The sequence below is a fragment of the Halyomorpha halys genome, unplaced genomic scaffold, assembly GCF_000696795.3.
Source record: "Halyomorpha halys isolate HHAL.00 unplaced genomic scaffold, Hhal_1.1 Scaffold908.1, whole genome shotgun sequence".
Lineage (NCBI taxonomy): Eukaryota > Metazoa > Arthropoda > Insecta > Hemiptera > Pentatomidae > Halyomorpha > Halyomorpha halys.
This window is the reverse complement of record NW_027115706.1, coordinates 674,194-693,790: the sequence shown is the minus strand read 5'-3', so window position 1 is coordinate 693,790 and position 19,597 is coordinate 674,194. Positions and strand designations below refer to the sequence as shown.

Genomic DNA, 19,597 nt, shown 5'->3' with positions numbered 1-19,597 from the left:
TAATTCTGACTTCAGTTAAAAATTTAAAAAAAACAATAGTGCTTAATTAATTAATTTTTGTCTTAAAAGTTTCAGGGATACAGCGTCCCCCTATTTAGCATCAAATTATCAAATTTTTAAATATATAACCATAGCAATGACCAATTTATAAACTTAGTCACTGGCCTTCAAACTTTAAAGTTGTAGAGAAATTCTTTATTTAGCCATGGTGCCCAAATACATTGGGTTGCAACAATACACAGCATACCTATCAATCCATGATCAGACATATATATACAATACATTTACAATATATTTACATGTTACAACAGTAATTTTTTTTCCTACCTTTTGCTTTTACAATCAATACTCGTCTATATACTAAATACAAATATTTTTCTATTAAACTATTTCATTTCATTTGAAAATTTGCTTTCCCCTATTTTGCTGTCTCAGACCTCACCTCCCCTCTCCATTGATCCCCACCAACGTTCGATTCGATAAACAAATTAAACGAATTTATCATTATATACCAATGTAAAATCAAACCAAAGATATAATAGTCACAGCATTAGATCAGTTTACAAAAAAAAATAATGTATAGATTTAAAAAAAAAACCAAAAGAAGGAAATACTTAAACTAATAAATAAGTTAAAAGAAATAATTTAATATATAAATAAGTTTAGGGAATAAATATTATATTAATATTTAAATCTATTTAAAAGTTTGTATCTCATCCAATAATACTGGGGATGATGGGGGACCCCAAAGTTTGTATAAATTAGTGAACTCCTGTTAAAGTTATTGCAATTTTTGTGATTTTCCAGAAAAAAAAAATCGAAGAACTGAGAACGCGAAAGTTATGAACAAAAAATTTTATTTTTATTTTCACTATAAAAATTCATATTTTAGTGTTTCTCGACTGATACCCGGGACTGCTCAAACTCCGTAAAGTACTACCTACTTCATACTATCTCATCATTCCTTCCATTCTTATTTATAGATTATTCCAAGTAAACCACAATCGTTCCTATTCATCCCTCTACTCTCTATCCGTTGGTGTTCCTCAAGGTAGTATCCTCGGTCCCATCCTCTATACCGTCTATACGACTGATACCCCAACAAATCGTAACACTATCCTCACTTCGTATGCCGATGACACATGTATGCTCACAGTTGATAATAACCCTTTGATTGCATCCCAAACTCTCCATCCCTATATCACAGCCCTCGAAGAATAATGCAAAAATTAGAGAATAAAAATAAATCTCACAAAATCATCTTTACCCTTTGTCATAAACCTGTCGACTGCCCTACAGTATACATTAATAATGTTGCTCTTATCCCTGTAGGACAGATCCACTACCTTGGACCACATCTGGACAAACAACTAACTAGGAATTCTCACACAAGACTGAAAAGAAAGGAAATTGCACGTCGACTTCAACTATTACAGCACTTACTGGACAAACGGTCTAAACTTCCAATTTATTACAAAAGACTGATCTACATGACAATAACAAGGCCTATCTGGCCTTTTCAAATAAAAAAAATTTTTCTCGAAGTGTGAATAACGAACATAAGTTTTGTTGCTTCCAAAAATACAACAGTTTAACTAAAATTGACGTAGCCGTAATGCGATCGGGAAACATTGTACGGTTTCGCCTTTTCCGGTTCGAATCCAAAGTCTATATTTTCGGTTTTTCCTTTTAGTTATCCATTTTACACACAGACCATTTTTTGAGACATGGTTTTAGGACATAGGGAACTTCAAAACCTGTATTTCTGTCCAAAACTAGAATTCCAATTTTTTCCAAATAACGGTCGCAACACTTTCCTTTACAACATATTCCGTATGAAGTGAAAGTAAAAATTATAAAATAGCGGAGATCAGAACAAGGGATAAATGGCAATTATTTCAAGATTACATTTTATTTGGAGTAAAGGTATTCGACCCCGTGTATACCAACTTGTCCAATATATATTCAACTATCCAATATTTATTTTTGTCTTATTTTAAATATTATTTACTATTGTACTAGGATAAGTTTTGTTGTTCAGGATTAAAATGTTTTACTATTTCTTTAGAAAGGAATGAAAATAGCTTCTGTAGGAAACTAGTTTAGGACCAAGGAGACTCCTTCTCTCTTTTTTAACTTTGCACAAAAGCTTCTGTGGAACTTTCCTGTTTTTATTATCCCAGTCAAGAACTCTTGTTTTATTTCCGTTCTCAGTATTGTGAATCGCTCGCTAATACTCTTTAAAATGAATGTAGTCATGAAAGATCCCTGGAATCGCACTCAGACAAATACTAAGTAAAATGTAAACAAAACCTTTTCACATTTTGTAACTAACTATTTAGATATATCCTTTTTTTTTTTTAATTTTTAAATTAAAATTATTAAGCAAATTTATCAAACTTTATTAATTATTTTAGTAGACACGACTGTAGTCAAGGTCATTCAGGGTTCTTCAATAAAATGAATAATTCAGTTAACTTTTTTCGTTCTTGTTCCAATAATTTAATTAAATCAATATAAATGAAAATTTATTGTTCAATTGTTACTTATCTATGATCTGAAAGTACTAGACCAATTTACACGTTGATTTTTTCAAAATCTTTGGTGTCGTCTTGGAAAGGTTGTCTTGTAATGTATAAATCCAATATATATTCAGTAGAAAAAAGTTATGATCAAAATTAAAAATTATTGCCTCATAACTCAAAATGTATACATTTACACATATTTTTATTGTGTTGTATAATATTTTTCATGCACTCAATATGAGACAATAGGATAAGTAATGAAATAACCTAAATTAAAAAAAATTGAATATTGACAATTATTAACAAATATAGAGCATTTTGAATGTATTGCTTATAAAACCTCTGTCTACTCTGAAGTACGAAAAATTTGCTATTTAAATGAACATCATGTTTAATATTTTTGGATATAAAGAGTTCAATACAACTTTCGTTTAAATCAGTGACCCTCTACTTTTCTACTTTTTTTTTTAAATAAATGTTTCTGGTCAAATATCTGTCGTGTCTTCTGGTTTATTTCATTCCAGAGAGCTTGCAGCATTTTGAAATGTTACGGGTCTAACCATTTAAATTTCTTAAAGACACAAATTTTGAGCAGTGTCTCTTTTGTTTGGTAACACCATAATATTATTTGGTGGGGAGAACAAATCCGGCAAGTTGTCCTTTATGCCAACCCCTGGCGGCTACCTGAGTTACCGCCGCGTACTAACCGGCAGCGTCAAGGTTCATTTTTCGGGACCGCCGAAAAATGAATATTAACAGCCCCAGAACCCACAACGTTCCGAACCGAGCAAACTGAGACCTACGCCCCAACCCTCACGGCCGTCACGTAGTACCATAATGGTAAGTGAGCACTAAAGTTGATTTCAGCGAAAAATATACTGCAACATCCCCATCTTACCAATGTTATATAAGAAAGTAGTTAGTATAATAAGTATATCTTATATAAATACTTTCAGAATAACAAAATTTGCTTTTTTATAATTTTCCATTTTTCAGCTAGGCTGTTCATACGCATAATACAAAACAAATCTGTTTTAGACTGACAGCCTAAAATTATACATTCATTCATAATAATAATCTGAAGACTTTTAATTTATTTTGTAAATACACCAATGCCGCTTAAACTTTTTCTACAAAATAGTAATTTGCGATTCCCTCAAAATCCTAAAATTGACACCAGCGTCGTTTCTGATATAATCAATTCATTTACTAAAATTAAACAGACAAAAAGCAAAACCACATTCACAACAATAGAATACGAGGGTTACATATGCTGTTCCTAAAATAATCGATTCATTTACTAAAATTTATTACATAATTAAAATAAAAAGACAATAGGCAGAATAAACTAACTAAGTAACAAAAATAAACCCAGGCAGATATTTAATTTCAAATCTAACAACTATGAAATACTCGAATGTTTGTACAATATAACGTTCTCTCTTGTCTTCACACCACAGTGTACACCGAGTACACTTCTGAGGGTCGAACAAATACTTATGTCCTAATAAAGGGCTTTCTGCCTCTCCTCCGATTTTCACCAAACACTTGCAATAACCTCCTACAAAAACTCTGAGATACCTTAAATTTCATAGTTCTATTATTTTATAACTTAAGAGTAGGATAAATTCAATTACTCTTTTTTTACTAATTGAAAACTAATATTTTGCTCTGTATTCATATTGTTTAAGTTAAGACAAAAGTATCAATTAAAATAAGCTGCAACGTCTTGTTTCAGTACATTTGTTGCATATTAATAATGTCCCGTCTAGTTTCAGCACATTTGTTGCATAATAATAATGTCCCGTCTGGTTTCAGCACATTTGTTGCATAATAATAAGGTCCTGTATGATTTCAGCACATTTGCTGCATAATAATAATGTCCCGTCTAGTTTCAGCACATTGGTTGCATAATAATAATGTCCCGTCTGGTTTCAGCACATTTGTTGCATAATAATAAGGTCCTGTATGATTTCAGCACATTTGTTGCATAATAATAATGTTCTGTCCAGTTTCAAGCCATTAGTAGATGTATAATTTAGACATTTCCCGGAGTAAAAGTTGGGGGATATTGTAATATGCTGGTAATTCTAATAAATTAAGTGGAGTGAATTATTGAATTCAAAATGAATGAAAAATGGTGATATAAGGATATAAGCTTCTATTTTTAATTTATACACATGGTTATGTGGGAGTAGGCAAAAGGTTGTACAATAGAGTTAGTATTTAATTTTGATTGTGGATTGTAATGGGGTTGTAAGAAATAATAAATGTTGTAGGTTACTTGATGATTAAACTTCTTTGATTGAAGTATTATTCTTCAATGATGTTATCCTCCCTCTTTCATCTTGCCTTTCGTCCCTCTGCCTGAGTGGGGTGTAGTTTATTTACTCGTGGTGCATTGCTGATCTTAGCCAAAAAACTCTTAAAGACGCTGTTTACTCTTCTCTGAAGCCTACTGCTTCATTTAGGTGCCATTAGATGACAGAATCTTGAATTTCTATTCAAATGTGAGGGGAAGGGGAGTAATCCCCAAACAGTAGAAAAGCTATAAGGAAAAATTAGGCGATAGTTAATCACCAGAAAGAAGGGGTTTTAATTATTATTTTACTAGCCACCTAAAAAAGGAGAATACTGTTATCTGTTCAAATTGCCAGTCAGTGCCAAATCTTTTTCAATGGATCCATCCGTTTTCGGATAGACTCCTTAGTTAAAAAAAAAAGAAAGCATTTTTGGCTATTGGTCTATATGCGTTGTAGTGCGATTATTTTTTTGAGCTTCTTTTTCTTTTTTATGCTTTCGCCCCGAATGATGAAGTAACATCGTTGAAGTCTTTTACTTAAAGCCCTTTAATTTTTCGTATATAAAATATCAAGTTATACATGGGCATTTGAAAAGCAGATACGTAAATAGAATACTAAAAAAATTCTAAACTCTCTATCGGACCAATATTAGTGAAGATACAGCACGGAATATTGGACTAACTGCTAATTGCTAAACTTCTAAAGACAAATTTATGTAATTTACTTAAGTATAATGTTAAGTAATTTATAAGTAAAATGTTAATTTTTTTTTTCAAAAAACCATGTTCAGTACGGGCATAGAAAAAATTCCTTCTTTTTTTTCCCATCCTCCTTAAGTGCCTTTTAGCTTCCTGGAATTTATGTTAATAATAATTTATATTAGGACTAACGTGGCATAAACTACGTTTTAAAATTACTACAATCTATCTGTAAAAATAAATTAAATTAACTAATCTCAAAAATTCATTTTCAAAATAATATTTCTGGTATATATAAAAAAAAAAAATACTACTTTTTGGAACTATATGTCACCATTATTTCTCTTTATTTAGTTGAATTTAATAAAGATATTATTACTCTTCAAACACCTCTTTTGGAATAAAATTAAGGAACCACGACTTAAGCTTTTATTAGTTTAGGTTAAATGAACCTGCAAGGTGATAAATCATGTTCAAATAGAGTTAGCCCAAAATAAAGAGTAAGAGGAGACAACAGAAGTGAGTGGAAAGAGCACACTAGGCGTTCAAATGTGACAAATGGTTCTAGCCCCTTTTCAGCCATATCGTGAGTTTCTTTCATACGGGACACAACTCACTGACTCAAAATTATACTCAAATTTATTCATAAATCATCCGAATAATTCGTAAAGTAAGTATTTAGAATGTATTTGATTTGATTAAACACTAAATCGAATAGGAATTAATCAAATACTAAACAATTACGAAGCATTTGCGTTCTACTGATTATTGTAAAGGTGGTAACATTTGTGCTTAAGATAAATTAATAAAAATATATTATGACTAAATAGCATGAACAGCATTAAATACTGGCCAAAGGTATTACATTTGATAAATTTTTTTTTAATATAACAAAACAGAAAAAACAAAGAAAGTATTTTTTAAAAATTGTTTAACTACCCCTAGGATGAAAACTAATAAACGGTTTCTCAAATTTTCCTCGATTTAAGCCTCATAATACAAATTAATCAGCTACTCTCAATAAACTCACGAAAAATTAAATTCCTGGTACTTTGAATAAATATTTTAGGGTCATAGTAAGAGGGAAGTAAAGAAAAGAAATACCATATTTATGAATTAGTATGTTTAAGTAAGGTACTCTTACCAGAAGCATAAGAAAAAGTGCGTGTGTTGTTAATATATATTTTTTTCGGTTAGCTCATAGACATTGTTGATCATAGGCCGCCCACGCTAAGAACTAGCCTTCTTGGGCTACTGCTTTACAGTTTCTGAATGCTCTTTCGCATCTTTGTCAATTTTTTCTATACATCTGGTTTTTGGCCTCCCGCGTGATCTCTTGCCAACTATACAGTCATTATTCTGTAGAGGCCCCCTGAAGGATTACTTCGAGCCACATGTCCCGCAAATCTTAATCTCCTTGCCTTCATATCATGAGATATTGACTGATCAGTCTCTGCAAGCAGTTAACTGTCTATTCTTCTCCTCCGTGTGTTAAGGCTCTGATCCTAGATCGCTCTTGTAATTGCACGGAGGACTTTCCGTTCAAATCTGTCGATCCTGCTGCCTGTTAGAGCCCAGGACTCGCAGTCGTATATTTTGGGGGTAACTACATAAATGCAAATGACTAGATCCTATAATAAATCGCTAGGTAAAAACAGTTCTGGCGGATTTACCGGAGAACCTCCAAGCGCGTATTGGTGAAAGCCCTAATAGATGGAAGAGGATCCTTCGAAAAGAAACCTTGCAAGAACGGGACCGACGGTGGGTGGATTGCTCAAAAGTGGCTACTCTAAGGAAGTACTTTCCTACCGTTGGTTCACGCCTAGAATCAACGTGGGTCCTCCCCAACTACTGGATCTCACAGTTCCTCACGGGGCATGGGGGTTTCCGAGCTAAGCTCGCCGCAATATGGCATATAAACATTGATCATCTATGCCCAATTTGTGAGGTTCCTAAGACCACCGAGCACGTCGTACTTCCCTGTACTGCCTGTGAAGCACTGAGAGCCAAGATAATGAGAGAAACAGGACTCTATGTTTTGACGGAAAGCCTTCTTCCTGAGCTAATGAAGAAAGAAAACTACCCGCACTACAAGACTTTCATGTACGGGTGGAAGGAAGCTGTGGGCTCTACTCACTTCTCCCTGGGTAGAAGATAATAAGCTACACTAGCAAGGTCTCTATAGAAGAGCAAGAGGTATTTTATAGCAAGAGCAAGCTGTGTGCACAGCTATGTAATGTTTGTCATATGCAGCAATGAGTTGTACCCACTGCTGCGAACACCCGAATTGTCTAATAAGCAGGGTAGGGTGATAAATAAATAAATAATAATAGTTGAGCTTAAGTGTCACTTATAAATTAAAATAAAATATAGATCAATACAAGATGCTTCGGCGATAAATAGATCTAAAAAGGAAAGAAAATATGGACCAACGAGCGAGACTAGCACTTCGTAGTAGTACTTTAAAAAATGTTAATTCAACTTACCAAAAACATAAACTATAAGCAATAACTAACCAATAAGAAGGCACAATGAGGTTTTTAACTATATATATATTGACCACAAGAAAACGAACACCTTTAATGAACAAAGAAAAAAACTCTTAGGAGACCATCCCATTTGTCAACAAGTAGACCAATTTGTCTCCACTGAGATAACATCGTGATTGAAAACTGGTGATAGATCTCCAAGTCCACATCTTCAGTTTCAGTTTATCTTCTAACTGTCACTTCTTCTAAAAATATCTAATAGAATATTTCATTTAACAATAATATAAAAATATGATTCCTCTTAAGGTTAATTTGAGTACATTAACTGAAAATTTGGGTGGATTCCTAAAGTAACTGAGCAAGTACACTAAAACTCATTTTTCAGCACCAAACGACTGTGACTCATAACTAACAAGGGGAGACTACACAAGTAGGATGAACATTGATTTCAATAAAACTTTTTTCGTGATACTAGATCGAAAAATATTAGATCCGAGGGTTCTTTTTCTTCGAAACGATCTGAATTGAATCCATAGTCTACCCATGTCACACAGGTTTCTGCCGTGTGACGTTGCGAAATGGACCAAGTAAAATATTAAGCAAAAACGTTGACTTTTTTCATTGCGTGGCGGTCCCACAAAATGAAGAACTTTGACCCCCAACCATGGTTAGGCAGTATAGTACTCCAATGGGAGTCTTGGCCGAAAAAAAAAAAAAAAAATTAAACTCAATTAATACAATTAAGTATATTCGTTTGTAATTCTACATCCATAAACAAATTGATTTGTATACTATTACTTCACAATGGCATAATAATAGTATTAAAATAATTTGGACCGACTGACAAGGCAAAGTGGGACAAAATATTTTCTTATATAGAAATAAAGTTGATATTTATTTTTCTCACCTCTAAAAACCTATGGATACGAATTTTCATAGTAATCCAAAAAGGAAAATTTTGTTCATAATTTTTACTTTACTTTAATAAAAAAAATTTGCAATAACTTCGGGATGATGCCATCAATTTTCAAAATACTTAGGAGAGGCTTAAGGCCGTCTAAACTGCACGAAATGCTACAAATCAGAACTGGATATATAAAATTAAACGTTAGAGAATTTTTTCTTTATTTGAAACTGACGTTTCTTCCATATAAAGGCATAAAATTAAAAATATATATATATATAAGGCTTGGAAGAGCGGACATTCAGCTGTCCAGTGGTAGTTACATTGTATTTTAATAATATTATGAAGAGTTACTAATTAATTTTTTGAACACAAGATATCGACAAAAAAAAAATATCCTCCAAAAATCAAGCCCTAAAATTTCTTTATTTAATTTATTATAAACTACAGTATTTTGGAAAAATTCAGTCACCACGGATTTGAATTAGATAAATAATGAGAGTCTATAGAAATTATGTGAGAAGCAGTAATCTTTTAACAACTAACAAATTATGAGAAACTATAACTCAGTACAGTCATACATAATCAAACATAGCTGCCAACACTGTCCATTGTAATTAATTCAACATACCTCACAAAAATGGTTGAATAACTGGAAATCAAATTCTCAATAATTTCAAACCAAGTTCAGATTCTAAACCAAGTATTAGTTGTAATCATTCACTCAATAGTGAAGGCACACAAAGAAATCGTTTAGTTCCATAGAAAATCGTACGAGACTTATTATATTATTATAAGGAATAATTATTGAGATGTTTAACATTAAAATTAGGTTTCATATTACCACCTTCAATCAACATTTTATTTATTTATTGTTCAATTTTTTTTCAGATATTTTCACTGTTTTGTTGGGAATGCGTGTTGAAGCATAATAGAGGCATATTCCACCAGATTTACTGGGAAGAAATTTTTAAAGTTTAAATATATTTTAATAGTAAGCACAAATATCCTTCAGATGATTTGAGAAGATACTTGGTGCCGAGAAAGGATCTCGAAAATTAATGACGAAAAATCTCTGCGTCTTTTGATGATATTTTATGATAAGGGGCAGCGGTAGCAGCGTGGAAACGCGCCTTTCTACCAATCCTGAGGTTACTAGTTCGAGCCCAGCTCCATCCGGGATTTTTACAAGCATAAGATTATACAAAATTCATTCACAGCCTCCCCTTGGGCACTTGTGAGGCCCGTTAGCCAAAGGGTGGCACTCACAAAAAGTAGGCGTAGGAGTGACGAACCCACCCTACGAAAATTACACGTCAAGAAATGCACGATGTATTTCCTAATACATCGCGCGAGGACTTAGACCTCCATGGTCTGTCGCCCATATAATAATAATAAATAATAATATTTTATGGTATATATATATTTATTTAAATAAGGTATAATAGGGATCAGCTTAATTGGACAAGTATCCGTTCGTACCAAAGCTTCTTTCGCTTTCCAAAGAACCAACACTTTCCTTGACATAGTATGAATAACTGGAATATCTCCCGACTCGTAGGATATACTTTAGCCAGGGAGGATAAAGTTTAAGGGGTTGGGAACTGATTAGTCTAAAGAGTTTTGCCAATTTCGTTCAGACATCTTTCCAAATAAAAAATTATCTTGTTAGTAACTTACCCCCTCAGTTACTTCAAGTACAGGTAATGAAGGTACTTCAAAGTTTAACTGGGATTATTCAAATAAAATAATAAGCTTTATTAAAAATATAATCATGATTTAGAATATTAAAATTGAGCATAGATTCTTTAACAAAGCCAAAACACACAGATTATTAAATATATTGAAGACGAGAATGCATACAGCTTTTATGAAACAATATATCTCGAAAATTGATTTTTTCAAACAAATGAAAGTTAATGTCATCTTAAAAAGTCAATATTCTTGGTTAATTGTCATGCAATTAAGCAACATTCATTAAGCTGTAACAACTAGACATGACGTAACTTAGTCCTGACCTACCGATTCCTATTTTCTAATATTACGTTTCATGTTGATATAACATTTTATTTAATAATAAAAGTAAATCTTTAAGTGTTCGTTAATTCATAATATCCAACTTGAATTTTTGATACCTTTGGTTAAATTACGTCAAGAGTCTAACTAAAGTAACATTTTTTTACAAGGACAAACAATAAACGATGCTCATCCGTTTATATTAACTCATAGGGAGAGAGAAGGCGGTTATTACACAGGTAACTAATTAATTTTAACCAGAGTGGGAGAGTTGAGTTCTCATTCCGTGGGACCGCTATGAAATAAAATTCAACCCGTCCAGCAGCAGAGAAGTGATTGCCAAGTTGATACCTCGACCTCCTCAGCAACAACGGCATCACTTATACATTTACTAGATATAAGCCTGGGTCATACAATTCCCTAATCCATTTCAAAAGTGTTAATGCTACCCATGCAAACTCGTCAACGCTAAATTATATCATAAATAAAATTATAGGCTTCACATTTAATATATTGCGGATTTAGCGCAAACTAGAAACCTTTCATTCCATTAAACTCTTTTTCCACACATGAATCATGGTTAGGTTTCTAACCTTACCAAACCGGTTCCTAATGTTTATTCGATACGTCAAAAAAGAATAAAAACATCATTAGAGTGCTTCCAATGAAGTCATTTTCATATCTTATTAATTATATAGCATATTTACTTACATTAAATTCATTAAATAAAGAAATATTATAGTGAAACCGACTGATTATTTACATTGAAATGTAATACAACCTAAAGAAGAACAGAAAAAGAAATAAAACTCTTTTCATTTACGTAAGAGATTGATCATTTATGTTACTGACACTTTAGGTTGCCTCAGCAACTGACGTCTTCAACATGGCCCCGGTATTCAATATCCCATCGGTTACATAAACTCCGTTTTTGATGGTATGATTTTTACTTAAAAATTTAAGGAAATATCTTTCAAAATTATATAATAAATTTAGCAAAAGTTCATAGAAGGTGGCTTATTTGTTTGATTACGTTACGATATTATCTTACAAAAAAAAATAAACAATAGTTCATTCAAATACAAATTTGGTTTTTATAGTTATGAACAAATATATTGCTACCATAAATTAATACCAACATAATATTTTTAACATAAAATATGTTTCAATATATAATAAACATACAATATGTTCAATGTTGTTAAAGTCAATAACTACCAGTAGTCTCCTTATCGAATGGACTTTCCCCCGGTTACCTACTTCTAAGATTGGATGGCTCTGGACCAATTGCCAAGCTGTCAGGTCAGTAACACATGTCCTCTAAGAGTGCTTTTCTTCTCTGTAGCAAAAACTACAAATGGCTACAACGAGATGAGGACAATGCAGTAAAAAACTCAAAATAATAAGGCAAAGCGAACTTGAAGGTTCAATTCCGATTACATTTTTACCCCCAACCTTCTAAATTTTAAATTACAATATATATAAGACTTATATCTAAAACCTAAATCTAAATATATATACTTACAACTTAGCCCTTCATTTATCATATGGCATTCATTATAAGGGAGTGGAATGGATCTGCCTAAGGCAGGGATATCACAAATAGGCCCAGGAGCCGTGGGTTGTGGAAAAAAAATGTTTCAACACTAACCTTCATCTTTTCATCGAATATAGACCATATTGGGTCGTTTTCGAAACAAAGTTGTGGAGAGGTAAATACGCGTAAGCAAGCATAATCGAAAAAAAGGGTAGGAAATCTTGATGAAATCTATATGGAACCAACTAGATACTCACCCTCAATTTTTAAAAAAAAATATTCAAAATTGGATGCCCGAATACAAATTTGACAACAGACAGACAAGGAATCAAATTTGTTCCTCGATATAAAAAAAGGCAAAATGTGGGTGAAAATTTTCGGTCTGGGGACTTAATTTTTTTTTAAATTTCTGCATGAGTGCAAAGCCTATCGATAGTGAGCACGGCAAAAAAACTGTACACCCAAAATAAAAAATGTTTATAATCACTTTATTCCAGATAGTTCAGAACCAGCCTTGAGATATCTGAAACCATTTCCTCCACCCACAAAAGGCAGGCAAAGTGGAATTCCTGGAAATCCCCGGGATTCTCCCTTAACCACTTTGAGAGCCAGTCGAAGTTAAGTTAGGGCAAGATAGTCAGGACTTCCTTGAATCCATGAAACTTCACAAGGACATTCACTGTTCGCGCAGCCTTCGAAATTCAAAGAGATGAGTTGATAGATAAAAATAAAATAGTAATAAAAAAAAGAAAGGTATTAAATTAAGATCACTGCCTAGAAGACTGTTAGCAACACGCCATGATAAGATTTTCATCTAGGGAATTTAATACAAGTTGTATTTATGCATGAGTTGGCATTCAGCAGCCCATTCCAAAGTTTTCATGTGTAAAATACTGAAAATTGTTGCCTATCTGAATATATTCTTAGTTGTAAGTCCTAACTAGAGTTGAATTCATTTCTGTCATCTACACACCATGCGTTTCTTAAACTAATTAATACAAGACATAATACTAAAGTAAATATACCATTGGTCCAAAGCCAAAATGCTGTAGCAGCAATTTTTTTTCTGTTATACCGTGGTTTTCTATTCTTATCGTAATGCAAAATATACTTAACTGAATATCTGAAATAAATATTAAAAATCTAATGATATGCACGTATAACGAAATCAATTACAACTTGAATTGAAATTAATCCCTGCCCACTTCAGAACAAATATTTTTATATTATTCATTCTTTGGATGATGGATTATCGTATAAATGTTAATATGGATGATAGAGCTCATCCATACTATACTTATAGATATATAAATTAAATAATAACAAAATAAGAAATATAAAAGAAATAAAAAAATATGAATTAATAAAAAAAAAAAAATTAAAGTAAAATAATATCTTAAACACAATCATGCGTGTATACAATATTTACATTCAGCCTGGAGCAACTCCGAACTGAGCTCTTCCTCCGAAAGACTCCGGAAGATCCTGGGGCTTCTCTCTCAATCGCATCACTAGTATTAAAATACGTGAAATTCAAAAAAAGTTATTATTTAATAGCTATGGAGATGAGCAGACGTAATTAAGAGATGAAACTGCCCATACGTCCAACAGTTAGAACTCGTAATAAAGCGGACCTTCTTTTTAAGAGTTTTTTGTCTTTCTCCATTACGTTCTACGATTTGCTATTTTAAACATTTTTTTTTCTAAAACGTATGGCTTTTCAACGGTATTTAACACCTCCATAGTAAAACTACTATTTCCGTAAATGTGTTTTCAACCTGAAAACAAATATATTTCCTCATATTTGCTTAACTATCAATATTTTTCCAGTTTTTACAACCAGTAAAAAATTGAGATGGTTAATTATTTCAAATAATTAAATAACAAAATAAAATTAAAGGAAGGCATTTTGGAAATTCGGCATTTATGTCCTCTCAAACTATTTCAATGAAGATAAGATCAAGCTGATATTAAAGAACATCCAATCGTTCATTAACATACCGAGTTTAATCAAAATATTTTTTTAATATCTTTATTGAAATTTACAACTGTATATTACATAATACATTTAGTAAATATGATCCTAGTTAAAATGGAGTGTTACAGACGTGTAGAGAAACTACCCATTGGTAGCACTCTAATAACATTTTACAGTAGCTGGTCTCGTGGCCATCTTCTTTTCAGGCGCCTCGGAGGATTGTCAAGAATGGAAGAGCATGCAAGGTTAGAAACTAGAGGGTTTGAGTGGTTAGGGAGTTTATAATGGAAGGAGTGATATCTGGTTCGGGCTAGATCGGTTACATAGGGACCATTAAGGTCTTTATCTATGATTTTATTTGTGTTTATGTTTGATATTATCAGTCTTTTGTAATGTGTTTGGAATTTTAGACCGTTTGTCTAGTAAGTGCTGTAATAGTCGAAATCGACGTGCAGTTTCCTGTCTTTTCAGTCTCGTGTGAGGATTCCAGGTTAATCGTTTCTCCAATTGTAGTCCAAGGTAGCGGGTCTGTTCGACAGGGTAAGAGTAACATTATTAAAAGAATCTGTAGGGCAGTCGGTAGGTTTACAATCAAAAACCGATCGTAAAAACGGACACTTCTGACCAGCCGGTTGTATCGAACACCCCAGCTATAACCCATCTGCCTCTAAATATGTAATTTAATTTCCATGAATGAAAAACGACTTTTCCTCTTCGAGCTATTTTTTAAAAATTGATTTAATACCAGATCGGCCAGGCTGAATAATAAAATTAATATCAGAATGTCCTGCAGCAGCCTGGGCTCCAGTCTTCAGGTTGAGGATTGGTTTCCCAAGTTGTAGGCCACTGTTCCTCTAACTGTCGGTGAATGGAAGTGGAACTTCATGAACCGTTTTTTGATGTAATCCTCTATCGCCTCCACTGTTCCAATGTTCAGACTAATCATCCATTTAATGAAGTATTGTTCTTGATTATTAAGGTGACTTGGCAAAGTGTTTCTAGCGATTATTATGTCATCATGTTAAGAGAACACTGATGCATTGTCTAGTTACTAGTCATAGCTATGGAGGTGTGTGTGGACTGATGTGAAGGTAGAAGTTTAACAGAATGGGAGAAAGTACTGAACCTTGTGGAGTACCAGCATCTATCTGAGGGTAGAATTTTTGTTATTTATTCTAACAGAAAATATTTGACCGTTGAGGAATGAGCTCAGTTTTTGAGCCAGCCTGACCATATCCACAAACAGACCATTACGCGAGAATTTTTTATTTTGACTCAAGAGACCTCAAAACGTTTATTTCCGTCGAAAACTGGAATTCGAAATTTTTCTGGATTACAATACTTTCCGTTCCTATATTTTTCATGTATATGCAGGTAAGTCAAAGTAAAATGTTCAACTTCAAAAACTTTCGCTCTGTGAGTAAGTACAATGCAACCGAGACAAAAAAATAATGATATAGTAGCTAATGATATGTAATAATATTGTAATGGTATGGGAAAATTATATTAAATACGTAAACATTAAAATTAAATCTATATTAATCTTGTTATATTATATATAAATAATGTATCAGTAGGTAATAATATTATTTGTAATAATATAGTGATATATATCTAAACCTATAACTACATTTCAATGTAAACTTTTATATTAATGTCATATTATATATTCATCAGTACCCGCATTAATTTCCACTTGTATTTTTGTACTCCATAAGGTAAGGATCTGGATAAGACAGCTGCAGAAGCATAGGTCATAATATCTTTATTGGAAATTGGAAAAAAAATCATGGAATCGGCAAATAAAATCCCCCATAATACAGTAAACTTGAAGTAAACTTTGTGCTATAATAAAGTTGAGAAAGAACTTAGGATGTTTTCTTAGAAATGGCCCATCAAAATTGTGAACTTAAAAAATAAAGATCTGGCATAATGAGGAATAACTTAGAATATATAATTAGGAAGTTCTTACCCATAAACAGTTATCAGTAGTTAAAAAAATGAGGTTTTATATTTTTTCCTTAGGATTGTCTAATAAATTCACAGCTGTATCTCAAACCAGAGCGAATTAATCTAATTATTGGGATGCCATCTTGTTTCCGATACCAGAACTGCGTTTGGTGTTCAACATAAGGACATTGTTAATTTTTTGTAAATGATTCTAATATCTTTCTTAATGTAACTAAATGGTTTCAAATTAGATATTGTGTAACGTTATGTTAAAGAGATGTAAATATAAATAAATGTATGTAAATACATATCAGCAACCTAAAATAACTTGGGATTACTTGTACCCTTGCAATTCCACAAGGAGAAGGGCTGCGCCTCTCTTCCCTAATGGAAAAAACAGTTTTAATTTTTGGAATAAATAGCAAGGATCGTGAAAATGATCGAATTCGAGCTTTCGACGTAAATACACTTTTGAGAACCCTAAATACAATTAACTAAATAAAGTATCGGTAAAATAAAAGTTCTGTTCTAAAATGAGTTTGATTGTTAAACCTTTTTTTTTTTGTTCAACCTATTGAACAATATTTTCATGCCAACAGAGTTATTCAGCGTTTCAGCTGAAATTACAATTAATTAACTCCATAAAATCATTCTTAGTATTTTCAACATTGATTCTATAAAAAATTAGCATTGAATAAAAGGTTAAGAACAGAATATAAATATTAGTAAACTATTATATTTTTGCCATACTTTTTGCAAAAGGAAGATGTTAAAATTCTCTGACAAGAAATTAAAAGCAGTATTGTCACAGTGAGGAATATAGAAATGTCCGTTCTCCGAAGAGCGAAGATTAATTTGAAATTTAAGTAGGATGGTAAGCGAAAGATATGTGATGCGCGCACGGCATCTGATTTTTTTTTCGAAACTTATTCTTCCTAAATGTTTTTTTTTTTTTTATTAATAATTTATTTATTGATATTTACAACTGTATACACATATATACAACAAGTAAATTTGCTGTAGGTGACATAGTGACATGATAAAAACATGTGGAGAATCTACCCATTGATAGAACTCCAAAAACATTTCTAGAGGAGAAGATCTCGAGGCCATCTTCTTTTCAGACGCCTAGGAGGATTATTAGGTAATGAAGGAGAAGCCAGGTTAGAAACAAGTGGATTTGGGTGGTTGAGAAGTTTATTATGGAAGGAACGGTATCTGGTTCTGGCCAAATCGGCAACATATGGAATACTGAGGTCCTGATGGATGACTTGATTTGTGACAAAGTAAGGAGCATTAAGGATTTTACGAAGGATTTTGGACTGTAAGGATTGGATTCTGGAGGAATTTGATGGTTTAGTGGAGCCCCAAAGCTCAACTCCGTATGTCCAGATAGGCCTTATAATAGTCATGTAGATCAGTCTTTTGTAATGGATTGGCAATTTAGACCGTTTGTCTAGTAAATGTTGCACTAGTCGGAATCTACGAGCAGTTTCTTGTCTTTTTAGTCTTGTATGAGGATTCCATATCAGTCGTTTGTCGAGATGTAGTCCTAAGTAACGGATCTGTTCGACAGGAATAAGTGGGGTATTATTAAAGGATATTGTAGGGGAAGAGGTCATGGGTTTACGTCGAAGGGTAAATGTGATTTGGTGGGATTTATTGGAATTTATTTTAATCCTCCAGTTTTGGCACCATTCTTCAAGGGTGTTGATGTGGGATTGGAGGGTTTGGGATACAATGTAAGGATCATTGTTCACTGACAATAGACATGTGCTTCCTAAATGTAAATACAAAAGAAGTTCATATGAACCAAAAAAAAAGGAGCTGGATTCCTATTGTTTACATCGGGATCTGTTCGTGCCTTACTCCAGGTATCCCGTATGTATGCTAAAATTGTATTTAATTAGTGTGAAACAAGGGGGGTTGAATTGTGAGACATTTACGACATATATTTTCGAGAAACCAGGATAAAATCCATGAGCGGGCAAATGAGTTAGCACGTTAGTTTAATAATTATTGTGATTATATGATATGAGAACAAAACTTGGGGTCTCGTGTATTAAGAAATTAGGGCTTATCTCTGTGTATTGTTGGAAGTTAAGTTATCGTTATCACTTTCACGTCTTCTAGCCACTTCCCTCGTCCTGGTTGAGCGGTGGGCGAAAATGATGAAAACCATCTATTTCGTCTGGTGTCCAGAAAAACGTCTAGCCAGCTTGTCATCATCTGTGGCGTGGTAGTGAGGGCAGGTCTTGGCTTGTATGCCACGATAGACACAATATCAGGCGGCATCGCAGTCGCAGCGTCTGTCGGGTCTTACGGTGTACGCGGCAAGAGGGAGGAATCAAGAAATGGGACCTCTCACCCCGGCTTTATACAAAATCAAAATGCATCGGAAAATTCGAACTTATGTACAAAACAATAGGAAACTAAATCATATATACAACATCGTAAAGATTATTTTTAAGCCCCCTTATGACAATTTCAAGATCCGTTCCTGTCAGAAAGCAGGAACCACGTAAAAGCGTTTTAAAGTTCCTCGTATACCTAGGTGCAAGTTGCGGCACTTACAGTTACATTTCAGGTTATTTGGAGTTTAACGACTTTACCTACTCCGACTAGCACAGGTAACAGGGGCTATCCTACAGATTATCAAACTATCCTAATCTTGATAAATAAATTTCAAACTGCACAGAAACCATTGGATGTCTTACGATATGTTTCTTTTAATTTGCAGGTGACTACGGTAGCGATGGTAAGTTGCCAGACAGCTGCTGCGGTGACCGGCCGGAAGCCGTTGCCGCCGCCCGGCGGGACTTCCTCTCCCGAGTGAGCTCCAGCACACCGGCTACGGCCCCCGCCTCTGTGGTGCCCACCCCCCGGCCCACACAGGAAGCGGTACGCTGCTTCAATGGGGGGATCGCCTTTCAGGAGCGCTGCGAGCTCAAGATACTCGCCTGGCTGACTCAGACTGCCCATCTCCTCTTCGTCCTGGGCTACTGCGTTATCGCTTTTATCAAACTATGTTTTCTCGGAATTCTCAGGTAAGCCTTCCAAATATGATAGTACAAGATCACAAGAGGAGAAAAAAGGCAGTTTTCTCACCCCAATTTTTAATTACTTTAATGAAAACTATGTATAATTACTGGTCAAAATTGATGAGTCTGCCAAGTATAGGTAGGGGGAATAAAAAA

The 19,597-nt window shown here is 33.5% G+C and overlaps 1 protein-coding gene across 2 annotated transcripts in view; it reads left to right on the top strand.

Moving 5' to 3' along the window:
• Positions 1–19,597, top strand: part of LOC106687019 (CD151 antigen) — a 60,965-nt gene that overhangs the window by 21,341 nt on the left and 20,027 nt on the right. For both annotated transcript variants that reach the window (XM_014430663.2, XM_067052730.1), the window contains exon 3: positions 19,141–19,447. In XM_014430663.2, coding sequence (XP_014286149.1) covers positions 19,141–19,447 — 307 coding nt within the window. The remainder of the gene's footprint in view (positions 1–19,140; positions 19,448–19,597) is intronic.